Source organism: Sceloporus occidentalis, unplaced genomic scaffold (assembly GCF_023333645.1).
Source record: "Sceloporus occidentalis isolate IW3139 unplaced genomic scaffold, rSceOcc1.0.p SCAF_41, whole genome shotgun sequence".
In the NCBI taxonomy this organism is placed as follows: Eukaryota; Metazoa; Chordata; class Lepidosauria; order Squamata; family Phrynosomatidae; genus Sceloporus; species Sceloporus occidentalis.
In genome coordinates, this window is record NW_028317021.1 from 2,240,782 (window position 1) to 2,254,452 (window position 13,671).

Consider the following 13,671-nt stretch of genomic DNA (forward strand, 5'->3'; position numbering starts at 1 on the left):
ATGAGAAACCTCCATGAGCCCCAGTCATTTATTTATTTCATTTTTATGCCACCTTTCTTCCAAAAAGGGACTCAAGGCAACTCACAAGATAAAATGCCTTGCTCAAAAAATGCCATAAAATGCCTTGCTGAAGGCTTGCACACTCAGCTTCCTTTACTGAATCAATCCATCTGTAATGTGGTATTCTTCTGCTACTGTCTCCCGTTTTACCAAGCCTTACTGTCATTTCCAATGAGTCATATAGGAGTTTAGAATGGTTTTTTAATAAGTCCTCTCTGTAGATGCCAGGGACTAATACAGCCTCTTCATCTTTTATGCCAGTGAGCCTAAAGAAGTATGCACACACAGAGAGATTCTTTAGGTAAATTCCTCATGTAATAATGGTTTAGCCCAGACACACTTAGCTTAGCAGAACTGTATCCAAGACTGTGGCCTGAAGGCATGGGATGTGGCACTTCTGAAGCTAAGCAGATCTAGGCCAGTACATGGTCTGAGAATTCACATATGCTGCCTTGAGTTCTGTCGCAGAAGAAAAGTGGATATAAATTCAGTGTGCATCTCATCATAGTTTGAATCATGGTTTGCTGAGTTGATTCTGAACTAGATCATCTATTGGATTTCATCCAGCATTTTGTTTGTGAAGTATACTCTCACTAATATTCTCCTCTCTCTAAACCCTATTATCCTTCTCATTCCCATTAAGTACGTAATCCACATAGTTATTTCCAGCTTTTTACACTTAACAAGATCCATGGGTTCTTGCACTAGATGCTGTTATCCACTTTAGTCCTTTAAGAATGGGATTACTAGTAGTTTCTCAGACGCTTACTGCTCTATGATACTGTAATGATGTTTTAATGCTGCTCTCTTTCAAATCATGTTTCGAATTAGCAAATGGATAATTAGTAAACGCCACAGCTCTGTTTGGATTAATTTCTGTTATCCTTCTTATAAACCACAAGTCACCATCAGTTTTAAATAACTTGAATTGTATTGGTTTGGGAGTCATTTGAATGAATCAAAAACAATACAATTTTTAAGTTAAAAAAGTGTAATTTACAATCCTTGGAAATACCTAGTCCCTTTCCTCTTCCAAAATAATGTAAGCTGCTTGCTGTGTGTTCCAAAAACAGCAACAGCTTTGGGGCAGGGGGAATACTCATTTGGGCTACAACTCGGGAGAATCCACCAGCCAGCAGGGCCACTGACTGTGCTGGCTGAGTCTTGGAACTGTAATCTTAAAAATGGTACCTGTCTGAAGCTTGTTGTAGCCTTAACTGCACTGAATCACTGTTGCTCTGGGCAGTTCTTTATTGAATGAATTTGGACTGACTGTGGGCCGGAACAGACAGCCTGTTAAAGATGCCTTTTGGGCGTTTTGGGAGTGCGATGCTTACGCACTGCACACTCTGATGATGCCCGGAAGTCTCCTGGAAGCTGGCTGGCTGCCCACAAGTGGGCAGCTTCAAGAGGCTCTAGTTGTGTAGCATTTATATGCCACACACTGCTGAAGCATCTTGGAGCTGCCCTGGTGCTGCAGCGGGACTGGGAAAGCCTTCTCTTTCCTAGCCCAAATAGGATCGGATCTTTTAAGCTCCTATTTGGGCTGGGTTTGATGTGAGTTGGGGCCACAGCCTGTGTTTGTCCCGATCCCAATCCATCTTCAGCAGGGACGGCTTCAAGCCTCCCCTTCTTGCCAGTGTGTTTCAGCCCTGTGTTTGGCAGCACACTGTATTGTGCAATCATCCAGCAATCAGGGTGTGCAGACTTTTCACATAGGTTCAAAACACACTGCAGAAATAATCCAGTTTGAGATAGCTTCAACTGTTCGGGCTCAGTGTTAGGCAATCTTGGGAACTGTAGTTTATTGTAGCACCAGAGCTCTCTGACAGAGAAGGCTCAATGTCTCACAAAACTACAGTTCCCAGAATTCCCTAGCATTGAGCCAGGGTAATAAAGCAGTCTCAAACTGGATTATTTTGCAGTGTGTTTTGGACCATAGGTCTATTTGATTTTTGGGCACCATCCCATTCATAAATGGTGGCAGCAGGTTGCTTTTATGGCTGTGGTTTCTTTCATGGCTATGTTAGAGAGTGAATTCTGACTCTATTGTAAGTTGTCTATTATCTATTTAGAAGAAATGAAAAAAGCACTGTTGGCACAACATCATTAAAGTGTATCTACTTTGTTTCTCCCTAGCATATCGATGGAGAGTTCTATTGCAGGCACACATGATGAAATGTTGCAGGTCCTCAAAGAAAAGATGAGGCTTGAAGGACAACTAGAAGCACTGTCATTAGAAGCCAATGAGGTATAAATGAAGCTGAACTGTTTTGCAGAGTGTCATTGAAATTTATTAAGGGAGTTTTTTGTGTGGCACTTAAAAACAATGAGACTTGAGACTTGGATTGAGAGAACAACAGTTCCATTTACTGTATATACTCAACTATAAGTTGACCTCAGGCATAAGTTGAGGTCAGGCTTTGGAGCCAAAATTATGGATTTTGCCATGACCCATGGATAGGTCAAGGGTAAAACTTGGAGGCTTCTTCAGTGTGTGTATGTGTGAGTATGGCAAGAGAGACTCTCATTGAGTTTTTTTGCTTCATCATTTCAGCTTTCGTTTCAGCCAGATGCGCAGGAGGGAGAGGGACTCTTAAACAATATCACCCAGAACTCTTTCTGCTTGGCTCAAGAGAGAAAGATACTGCATGGGGAAATCTGAAAGAGCTGCCATCACATTACCATAATGAACCATAAATAAATCAATCTGGGATTTTTGGGTCAATTTTTGGGCATACATTTTTAGACTTATAGACAAGTATATATAGTATATATCTAAGCAAGAAGATATTGGACATGTTCCTCTTGAACCATAGACTCTGCATGTCACCTTTCATCCTTCTTTTTCTACTGAAGTAAATTTCAAAAGCAACCTGTTATGTCTTATGGAAGAATGAAAGCTTTGTTGTTTAAAACAGAACTAAAAACAAATTCTAACCTATGGGAAGGTTGGACCTAAAATAGCTCTTATGATCCTTGCTCTGTGTTGCTTCCCTCAATAATTTTTCTTTAAACTAAATTGTAAGCTTCTTCTCAATTGGAAATACCACTAGCTTTTTCAAGTTACTGTTTATATTAGGTAACTGGAGTTTATGGTACCCTTATGCTGTAAGAACAGTCAGGTCCCTATCTCAGGTAAGTTACAATTTGTAGTCTGATGGTGGGAAGAGGGTTATGAATATGAGTAAATGCAACTACATTTTGTTGTGGTGGAGGGTTGAAAAAAGATTGTAAATCAGGAACAAATAATCCACAGTGGTTCTGGTTGACTCTGCCTTGACCTTCCCTGCCTAAAAATGGGAAGAAAACGTTTTGAAAATGTGAATCCATCCAGCATTTCCTAAAGTTACCTGTGGTTGCTCCTGCACTGCAGTAACAATCCGGTTTAACTCTACTTTAACTGCCATGGCTCAATGCAATGGAATTCTGGGAATTGTTCATTTGGGCACCAGAGCTTTCTTACAGAGAAGGCTAAACTACAATTCCCAGAATGTCATAATAATGAGCAATGGCAGTTAAAGTGGTATCAAACTGGATTATTTCTACAGGCTGATGCCACCTGTGTGTGTCTTCCTGAAAGAGAGAGATGGAGGGATGGTGATGATCCTAAGACATTATCCACATTATTTCTGTTCACTTTTAAAGAAAAGTGAGTTAGTTAGGATTCTTCAGAGGGAGTGTGAGTTGTGTTTTAGTTACTGCACTTTGGAATTAATTCCTTTTTTGTAGTAGCCAAGGGATAACATCACCCTTTCTGCAGTATAACTGTATGATCCTATTTTTAATGTCTGCTTCCGCAGTAGGATCCTATGCTTAATAGTTTAAATCATTTAAATAGTTAATTTAATAATTTCATAGTTTTAATAGTTTTACTCAACTGCTTAGATATGTTGTACCACAGGCCAGCAATTTATAGCACTTCAAAAAGTGACTGAAAGTGACAATTTTAGCTACTTTTGAATAACAAGAAAGAGAAGTGTTACAATAATAATAATAATAATAATAATGGGATTTATTTATATGCCGCCCAATCACTGGGAATCCGGGCAGCTTACAACAGAGGGGATAATAGACAGTTCCCTGCCCTCAGGCTTACAATCTAAAAAGACACGACACAAAAGGAGAAGGGAATGGTGAGGGGGGCAGGGGATCAGGTCCAGCATTCTTTTCTCTCTCTGAGGCTTGGACCAAGGCAGATGGACTGGAGGGAGGGCTCTTTTTCTTAACTGAGGCTGGGCCCGATGGCGTTGGGCCTGTCCTTTCACTCCCTCTAAGGCCAGAAGATGACAATTGGAAGGAGGGAGGGGAGGGCTCTTCCTCTTCAGGCCCGATGGCGTTGGGCCTGTCCTTTCGCTCCTTCCCAGGGCAGAAGATGACAGTTAAATTAAAGTAAAATTACAATTATAATGGTGATGTAACTGTAATTATTTGAACCAAAGTAGTGGGAGGGAAAAGTAACCATAATTAACTACTTTTAGAAGTAACTTTATAAACTCTTGAGTGTGGGGTTGGTGCATTCCCACCCCAACATATAGCACCCAACAAATTCCATCTGGGGGGCTTGGTGAGAAGGCTGATTTGAGGCGAAGGTTGACTATTGCTTGTGTTAAATCCTGATTTCAAGACAAGTTCGAAAAACCATCATAGTTGGTTTGCCTTATTGCATGTCACCTAAATTACAATGTCAGTAAGTAAACAATATTTTTAAAATATTTAAATGTTGCTTTTGTTCAGGCCCTCAAAGAAAAGACGGAATTGCAAGCCCAGCTTGCTGCCTTGCACATGAAGCTTCAGACCCAGATGGAGCACAGTGAGAGCAGCCAGCAGAAGCAGGATTCCCTGAATGTGGAGGTGGCCACATTAAAGCAGTCTTGCTGGGACCTAGAACGAGCCATGACAGAACTACAGGCGGCACTGGAGGCCAAGAATGCTGGCCTGGCCGCTTCCAGTAATGACCTGCAAGTGGCAGAAGAGCAATACCAAAGGTTAATGGGAAAAGTGGAAGACTTGCAGAAAAGTATACTTACTAAGGATAGCACAGGTGAGCAGATAGATGCACAAGCTTTAGCAATCTGTTTATTCACTTGAGCTTTTAAATGAATGGTTTACTTTTAAAAAGGAGTTTTTCATGCTGTTGTCTCTCTGAACTGTTCAGTCTTGTATGACTTTTAAATTGAGTTTATCATTTTGCTTTGATTAGCTGAATTGGAATTCTGAAACATTATTCCTTATGGTTGCTTATTTTTGTTTTGAAAGGCAGGTTCTACACCGCCCAAAAGTACGTGCTCGGCACGTACTAGGGTTAGGAAGGGGCGTCCTTTCTGGACGCCCCTAACCCTAGTATGCGCCGAGCATGTACAAAATGACGGCTCCCATTCTACATGGGCGTCGCCATTTTGACGTAGCGGATGCTTAGCGTCCACATGTCTCGGCGCCATTGTGATGCCGCAAGTGCGCCAATGGCGCTTTGCGGCGTCATAATGGCGCTGCAAAAAGAAGCTGCTTTTTGCAGCTTTTTGCTGAGCGGAGGTATCGCGCGGTTTGGCCGCTGAGGCTCCTCCGCACAGCAAATGAGGGCGCCGACAGACCTTTTGGGCAGTCTGTAAAGCGCCAAAGATGGGGTATAAATAAGATGTGGCTTGCTGATTGTTGCTATTGGTGGAGTTACTAGACCTGACTGCTTTTTATTTTTCCTTGGGTTTTTAGTTCATGATCTCCGACAGCAGCTTTCATCTTTACAAAGCCAACTCCAGCAGGTCCAACTGGAACGCACAACATTGACCAATAAGCTGAAATCATCTCAAGCAGAGATTGCCTCATTACAGAAAGTACGGTACTGGTACCAGCAGCAGTTGGCTTTGGCCCAGGAGGCAAGAGTTCGGCTGCAGAGTGAGATGGCAAACATACAGGTAAATGTGACTTTAATTATGTCCTGTAGTATTTTTGGTGTATATAGCGGTACCATGGTACAGTTTAGAATGAAGGGCATTTGACCATGACAAACTGGTGAGCTTCATGGTTGAACTAGGATTTGTACTAGGTCTCTCAGTCATAGCACAGTATATACTTCGTAAAACTTGCATATATGTTTGTAAAAGCGAGCATGATGTAGTGGTTTGAGTATTGGGCTATGATTCTGGAGATGAGGGTTGAAATCCTCACTCAGCCATGGAACCTCACTGGGTGACCTTGGGCAGGTCACACTCTCTCAGCCTCAGAGGAAGCCCCCTCTGGACAAACCTTGCCAAGAAAACTCTGTGATAAGTTCACCTTACAGTTGCTGTAAGTCAAAAATGATTTGAGGGCACACAATAACAAAACATATATAAATGTTATTTATCATAAAAGAACCTGCAACAAGATGCTGTAGTGTCAAGTATCCTTTGTAATTAATATCCTTATCCAGGATACCCTATTTTATTCCCACTCATTCTTAGTTGTGTCCAGTCCAACAGTCATACTTACTCATGACTGGACTATTTTGGACTGGACTGGACTATCTTCCCATCCACTTCTAAAAAAACTGTGCAAATCTTGGTGTTCTATCTAGCCTGCTGGTACTGTTGTGTGTAAATGGTGCCATGCCAGCTACATAAGCAACAAGACATGGGAAAGAGAATGTATGGTGATACTTGTGCTGAAGGAAGACACAGAAGTGTCAGATCATTAGGGTATTACCACACTATTGAGAAACTTGAAATTTTGGTACGTACATGGTCAGACAACTGATGCCGATGATTTTATTTCTACTCTGCTCTTCTACTCATGTATACCTTACTGAAAAAGGGCATGAAAGAACATTTGGTATGAACCTCATTAAACACGACACTATAATATTATATAATATTATATCCCTGATATCCAACTTGAGTATTGATGGCATTAAAAGTGTGATCAGCTAAAATGACTTGTGTAAAAACCTTCTAGAAGAGTAGTAGCTTCAGTTACAGATGAAAAGACAGTTGGAGAAGGAGTGTAATGGGTCTCAGTTGAAAACATATTCTAGAGCCATGGAACCAGAACTGGAAAGGCATCACCTCTTATTCTGTCTTCTTAAATATCTCAAGAGAGCACTGCAAGTCAGGATTCTAATACTATCCTCCTCATCTTGTCTTCCCAAGGCTGGTCAGATGAACCAGGTGGGCCTGCTGGAGCATCTCAAGCTGGAGAATGTAACACTGTCTCATCAGTTAACAGAGACTCAGCACAGATCCATCAAAGAGAAGGAACGTATAGCCACACAATTACAAAATATAGAGGTAAAAATCTTAAAGTCCCCCCCCCCCCCCCCCGTAGATTTGTTGAGATTTCCTGGTGAAGTATAGGTTCTTCACTTTAAGAGAAGAGAATGAACAAAAAATAGTTGTGCTAATATATATATATGTGTGTGTGTATGTGTGTTTTCTGTTAGGCTATAATCCCAAAATGTAGTGAATTTGCAGTAAGAGGCCCTTGTACCCATTTTCTTTGTATGCATGTGTTTATACTAACACCAGGGCACAGAACAAAAAACTGGAGAACAGTGGAAAAATGAAAGGAGATAAAAGTCCCACACGTTGTGTGGTGGTCCAAAACATTTTATTTCTTTAAAAAGTCCAACACGTTTTGCCTTATCACCATTTGGCCTTCTTCAGGGGCAGTTCTCAGAAATTTCTGGAATTGCAGTCTGCCCTCTCTAAAAAACTCTTCTAATACTCAGAAGGTCCACTTTTATAGACTGCAACTCCAGACATTTCTGAGAATTGCCCCCAAGAAGGCCAATTGGTGATAAGACCAAAGCGCATTGGACTTTTAAAGAAATAACAGTTTTTGGTCCATCACACAGCCTGTGGGACTTTGTCTGCTTTTATACTTACACTTGGCAAAGACTTGATTATAATCGGATACATAGGTGAATACCATGGTTTAAAACTGGATTGTTCTGTATTATACCTAATATATACAAAATATGTCCATCTGGCTGCAGCAGCAAGTTTCAGTAAAATTGGAAGTAGCAAAAGATTCCAAACTTCTCCTTAAGGCCATGCCAAACAGAAGCAAGCCTCATACTTGAATAGACATGCTTATATTACTAAACTGCAGTTAGTGACCTCTTTTATAAATGTTCTGTCTCAATAATAACTGTGTCTTAATCTCCTTTATACTTGGAAGTATGGATTAGGTTGGTTTGATGATGTGAACCAAACAACATTCTTCTTCCCTAACATGGACTGAGATAAGTAATGTCCTAAAGAAGTGTTTCTTCAGAACTGAACAAACTGGATAAAGAATGGGAAAAGGGTCTTAAGGCAGGACTGGATTGTTTGCTTCTCAAAACTCCTACATGATAATATTTTGTTGGCAGTTTCCTCTCTTTAACATGTCAAAATTGTCTACTACTTTCTAACAGGCAGACATGTTAGACCAAGAAGCAGCTTTTCTGCAGATCCAAGAAGCTAAGACCATGGTGGAAGAGGATTTGCAGAAGAAACTGGCCGAGTTTGAGGATGAGAAGGAACAACTGCAGAAAATGGCGGATTCTGCAGTAATATTGGAGCAGGATCTAGAAAAGGTAGATGCAACTTTCAGAATTCAAGACTTTCCACAGAAATGTTAGCATATAATTTGCTCATCAGTTTATAGTTTAGATTTCAGATGACTAGAGGGGGGAAGTTAGTTTCAAGAAAATAAAACTAAAATTGTTGTGGAGGTAAACTACTAAGAATACTACAGACTCATTTGTGAGAATAAGTTGGCTTGATATGGGATCTAGTAGTCGGAAGAAAGTATATTAAAAATCTGTTTCTTACAGTCACTGCTGCTGCTGTTACCTTTTGTGCTGGCCTTGTAAATGTTGACAAAATGCAAGTCAGGGAAGGATGAGTGTATTCTGCCTATAAATCTTAATTGCTGAAAGGTAGGATGCATGGGTTCATACAGGGAGCTGATCCTAGTGTGACTGGATTTTTTTTCATTATGCAGGTGAAACTAACATTGCATCAACGAGATCTTCAAGTTGAGGCTTTGCAGCAGGAACAACTGGATCTCATGAAACAGTTGACTTCCACTCAAGAGACATTACAGACTCAAGAGGAGTCCCTGGGTGACCTTCAGACACGTTATGATGAGTTGGAGGCCAGGCTGATGGAATTGCAGGGTGATGCCACATCAAAGGATGACACCATCCAATACTTGCAAAATGAGAAGATTGTCCTAGAAGTAGCTCTGCAGGTTGCAAAAGCAGGCAAAGAAGGGCTTGAAGAAGGAGTCCAGTATTTAGGGGAGAGTACTGAAGCAGCTTCAGATGTTTTAGAGCAATTGAGGCAAGAAATAGCCATCAAATCAAGTCAGGTAATATGCGCCTCTATACCCCCTCAACCCACCTTTTTCATTCAGTATAGCAGTGTGCTATATTGACAAGAGTTTCCTATGGTGAAAATGTTTAAGAATGTTTTATGATGTATATCTGCCATTTGTAGCATGTCACTTTTTGGGAAGTGAGAGTATTTGGATACTCTAACCTCTCGCAAGAAACTGCAAGCTATATGAACATTTGTATGTTTTCCCTTTCTAACTTAAATATTTTAAATTTGGGTACTGTTCACTAGAATTCTGCTCTGGAGTTCTCATTAAATTTGGTTAATTGCATTGAGATAAACTGTATGACTGTGTACTGGAGATATTGCATCCCAAGGAAGACTTTTGGCTTGCAGGTTAGAACTATCCAGGGATCAAGTAATGTTGAAGTTGTTTTTTTCCCCCAATAGGTGGAAAATCTACAACAAGAAAGTGCAGCTTTCAAGAAACAGACACAGAAAATAAAGGAACAATTACTTCAACAAAAGGTGTTTACATGTGTTCTCTTCTATTGTTTTACACTTTCAAGGAAATGCGGGGGAGAAAGATTGTGTTTCTCTACCTTTAATTGGCCTGTGTTATGTTTTATAAGTAGGTGTGGATGTAATGCTGGCTTAAAAACAACCTTTGCTGATTCCTTTCCTGATTCCTTACAAATTGTTTTGATTCTTTTTCTTCTTAAAGAAATATTTGTTTCTGTTTATGATTGGCATGCTCAGATTAATTTTGCTTATCACTTCTCTTCATATATAAATAGGATACGTGGATGTTCAAACTCTGGGTTTTGTAAGCTAAAATAACTGTTACAAATTAATATCAATTTTTTTCTGGATGTCTAGGTGATGGTGGAAGCTTACCGTCGAGATGCAAGTTCAAAGGATCAGCTAATCAGTGAACTGAAGTCTACCAAAAAGAGGCTGGACTCTGAAATGAAGGAATTAAGACTGGAGCTTCTCCAGCTTCAGGGTGAGAAGAAATCTGTGGACATAGAAAACTCAAGACTGGCAAAGGAAGTGTCTCGGGTCCAGCAGCAGTTGGAAGAGCTAGAAACTCAGCTGCAAGTGGCACAGAGAGAGCGTGATAGCATGGAGGCAGAGTTACAGGTATGGAGGAAGCCTACCCTGTCTTTTTTTAACCTTTCACATTAATGCTTCAGATCAGTTTGTTGAAATAAGTTGCTTTCCGCAGTAGCTGGAAACAGATGCCATAATAAATAGCCTTCCCTCCATCCATGTCCTCCCAGTTCACATGCTATTCCTCTCTTCAGGGTAGTTAGATGGAGATTGGAAGCTTTGTTTCTGTTTCAAACAACTACAATGAAGCATTATAACTGAACCATAAACTGTTCAATTTCAGACTATAGTTTAATGTTGGCTTTAAAAAATACAGTAACAATTAATAATTAGGGTTTGTTGGGGGTAAACTTGGAATGGGTGACTTATGAAGAATATGGTTGTTATCTTCCCTGAGCTCATCAGGTAGGCTATAAACACATTTGAGTTTATTCACTTTTACACATCCTTGTTACCAAGTATATAAATTTAAACTCTTTTATTTACAGAATGTGTAAATGTGTATAGTCATCCTTGCCACTTTTCTCTCTTTTGTGCTTCCTCTATGCTTTTCAGTCTTTGCAGTTGGACAGAGAGCAAATGTCTGCTCTTGCTGAGATGAATGAAACATTAAAACGACAAGTTGATGAAATGCAACAAGAAACAAAAGTGTGAGTATGATTTGGTCAGTGAGGCTTGAGACACCTGAAAATTTCCACTTCAACAATGGTGGGGTCCAGCCAGAATTCTGCTTTCTTTTTTGCATCTGAGCTCATCAGAGTTTCTGATGAAGCAAATTTGTACAGGACTTGTTTTCTCTCTTTTCCAGCCTAGATTACATACAATTGAGTAAATAATTCAAAATGTCAAGTAATACATTTTTAAAAACAGGAGATACCATGTATGTATGTGTGTATTGGATTTATCTCCCTCACACCTTCTCCCAAGTCTGGGATTCAAGGCAGCTGATGGTAAAGTTGAATAAAAAATACAATTAAAACAAATAATAATAATAATAAATCATTTATTTCTATCCCGCCTTTCCATGAGATCAAGGCGGGTTACAACATCATAGAACAACAAACGATAAATATCAACAATACAATATAAAACAAATAAGTAGTTCACATATTAAAATGCAATTAATTAAAAAATACAATTGTATCACTTCAGTAAAATTAAGAAAAATTAGAAAATATAGCACCTCTTTTGTGCAAAGATCTATCCTCAAGGACCAGTCAGTTTCAAAAAGCTCATCTGGAGAAAAACATCTGATGGAAGCATGTCTTGCAGAGGGCCTCCCTGGTATCCCTTAGTAGAGAGTTCCAGAGCCTATTAATCATATGGAGCTGTTTAATCATAAAATTAGACTAGTAGATGAGCTGGCAGTAGCATTGAGCTAAAATGCTTCTCCCTATTTTGCTGTTTGATTCATCAGGTGCAAAAGGGCTGTAGCAAACCATAGCTTCTTATCCTGTCCAAAGTGGCATACTACATAAAACCGGGAATGAAAACCACGATTTCATTCTGGTTTACAATGACATTGCAAATCAGGATTTTGCTACTTTGAGTGAGATGGAGCAGGAATGGGTGAACACACATCAGCATCTGTCTTTAAGACTTGTAAAATAGTACTAAACCATGTTTTGGTGTTATGTCTGAATGAGCACTTGGACAACCGATTTATTGAAGTAGCCTAGCACTGAGAAGTTCAAATGATTGCCTTTACTTATTAATTGGGCCTAAGCCTTCTGGCTAATTTTGTCATTGTCATAAAATCATTTTGTCATAAAGTCATTGTTATTCATATAGATGTGGCTCTTGGGGTTGTTTCAGAGGCAGATGTACTTAAAAAGTACCTTCACTTGCCTGATTAACATTTCTGTAAGCCAGTGGGTTTTTTTTAAAGCAGAAAGGGTTTTATTCTTACAGTATGTCTTTCTCCAGTTGCATGAGCTGATTAATTTGTGTTCTTTTGTAATATGCTGTACACTTTTATCATCCTATTTTCTAAATTCCAATTACTCCTAAAAATACAGTGGCATTTCATGGGATCAATGCCAACCTTCTGCTTGTAGTGCTCTTGATAATGCAGCATATGTTATGAATATCATGCTGATACTGTGGGACAGATTAAATTTAAATTTAATTTTTCACTATATATATTCCTTTGTCATGCTCTCTTCTTTGGAATCCTGGGATGTGTAGTTTACTATGACACCAGAGCTCTTTGACAGAGACAGTTAACTATCTCACAAAACTACAAATTCCAGAATTTCATAGCACTGAGTCATAGCAGTTAAAGTGGTGTCAAATGGCATTAATTATGCAGTGTAGATGCAGCCTTTATCACGACCGAAGAATAAAAGTTTTAGGTAAATCTTGGAATTAGTGGGGGGGGGGGTGGTGGTGGTGGTAAAAAAGAAATATTGGCATCTGTCTAGTGATTTTTCTCAGTTATTTATCTCTCTTTTTTATGAACAATGCAATTTGCATTTATTTCTAAAAATAAATGCCATTTTTGCACAAACTGCAATGGAGTGTGGACCCATAGAGTATGCTTGGTATCATACTGCAGAAACTAGGTTTGCAGAAGTCTGTTCTGAGAAGGAAGGTGCAAGTGTTGGAGGGCCACAGGCCAGAATTTGGAAACTTCTTGCCCTCTACTTTTACAATCCTCCAACCAGCACGGCCTATGCCATCAATCAAATTAGGAGAAGCAGGACAAGAGTGAAGATTTTCAAGGCAATTTTGACTTTGTGCCATCATACATAAAACGCAAACAGAGAATGCACCTGAACCTTTTGGACTTTGCATTCAGTTAACAGAAAATGAAGCATTCTAACAAAGAACTTGTGGTAGCCCTGTTTCTAACATCAAACCTGCAACAAGAATTAGTGTGACAGGAACTGGGGAGCCTTGGACCCTGGAGCCAATCTAGCCCTGTGGATGTTTCCAGATAGCCATGCCTCATTCCTCTTTTTTTACTTGGCTCTCCAGCATTTGTACATTTTTTTCTGTTCTAAAAGTTCAGAATACCTCTTTTGAGCCTTAATGTCCTGATATTTTTGGTCCTGCCCACCACTGGAATGAAGTCCATGAAAACCGATCTGAAATTGGGCTGAAAGAGGTTCAGAAACATTCAGGGAGAAGTTGAGGTCTGTAGAAGTGCAAAAGGGCTTTTTAAAAAACATGAAAGGGGCAATCTTCCAAATTGCCT

The 13,671-nt window shown here is 39.7% G+C and overlaps 1 protein-coding gene across 2 annotated transcripts in view; it reads left to right on the top strand.

The window, feature by feature from the left end:
- The window catches only part of GOLGA3 (golgin A3), a 39,124-nt gene that overhangs the window by 16,078 nt on the left and 9,375 nt on the right, over window positions 1–13,671 (top strand). For both annotated transcript variants that reach the window (XM_089489902.1, XM_089489903.1), the window contains exons 6-14: window positions 2,200–2,311; window positions 4,798–5,104; window positions 5,770–5,972; window positions 7,185–7,322; window positions 8,453–8,614; window positions 9,025–9,393; window positions 9,810–9,887; window positions 10,239–10,502; window positions 11,028–11,122. In XM_089489902.1, coding sequence (XP_089346028.1) covers window positions 2,200–2,311; window positions 4,798–5,104; window positions 5,770–5,972; window positions 7,185–7,322; window positions 8,453–8,614; window positions 9,025–9,393; window positions 9,810–9,887; window positions 10,239–10,502; window positions 11,028–11,122 — 1,728 coding nt within the window. The remainder of the gene's footprint in view (window positions 1–2,199; window positions 2,312–4,797; window positions 5,105–5,769; window positions 5,973–7,184; window positions 7,323–8,452; window positions 8,615–9,024; window positions 9,394–9,809; window positions 9,888–10,238; window positions 10,503–11,027; window positions 11,123–13,671) is intronic.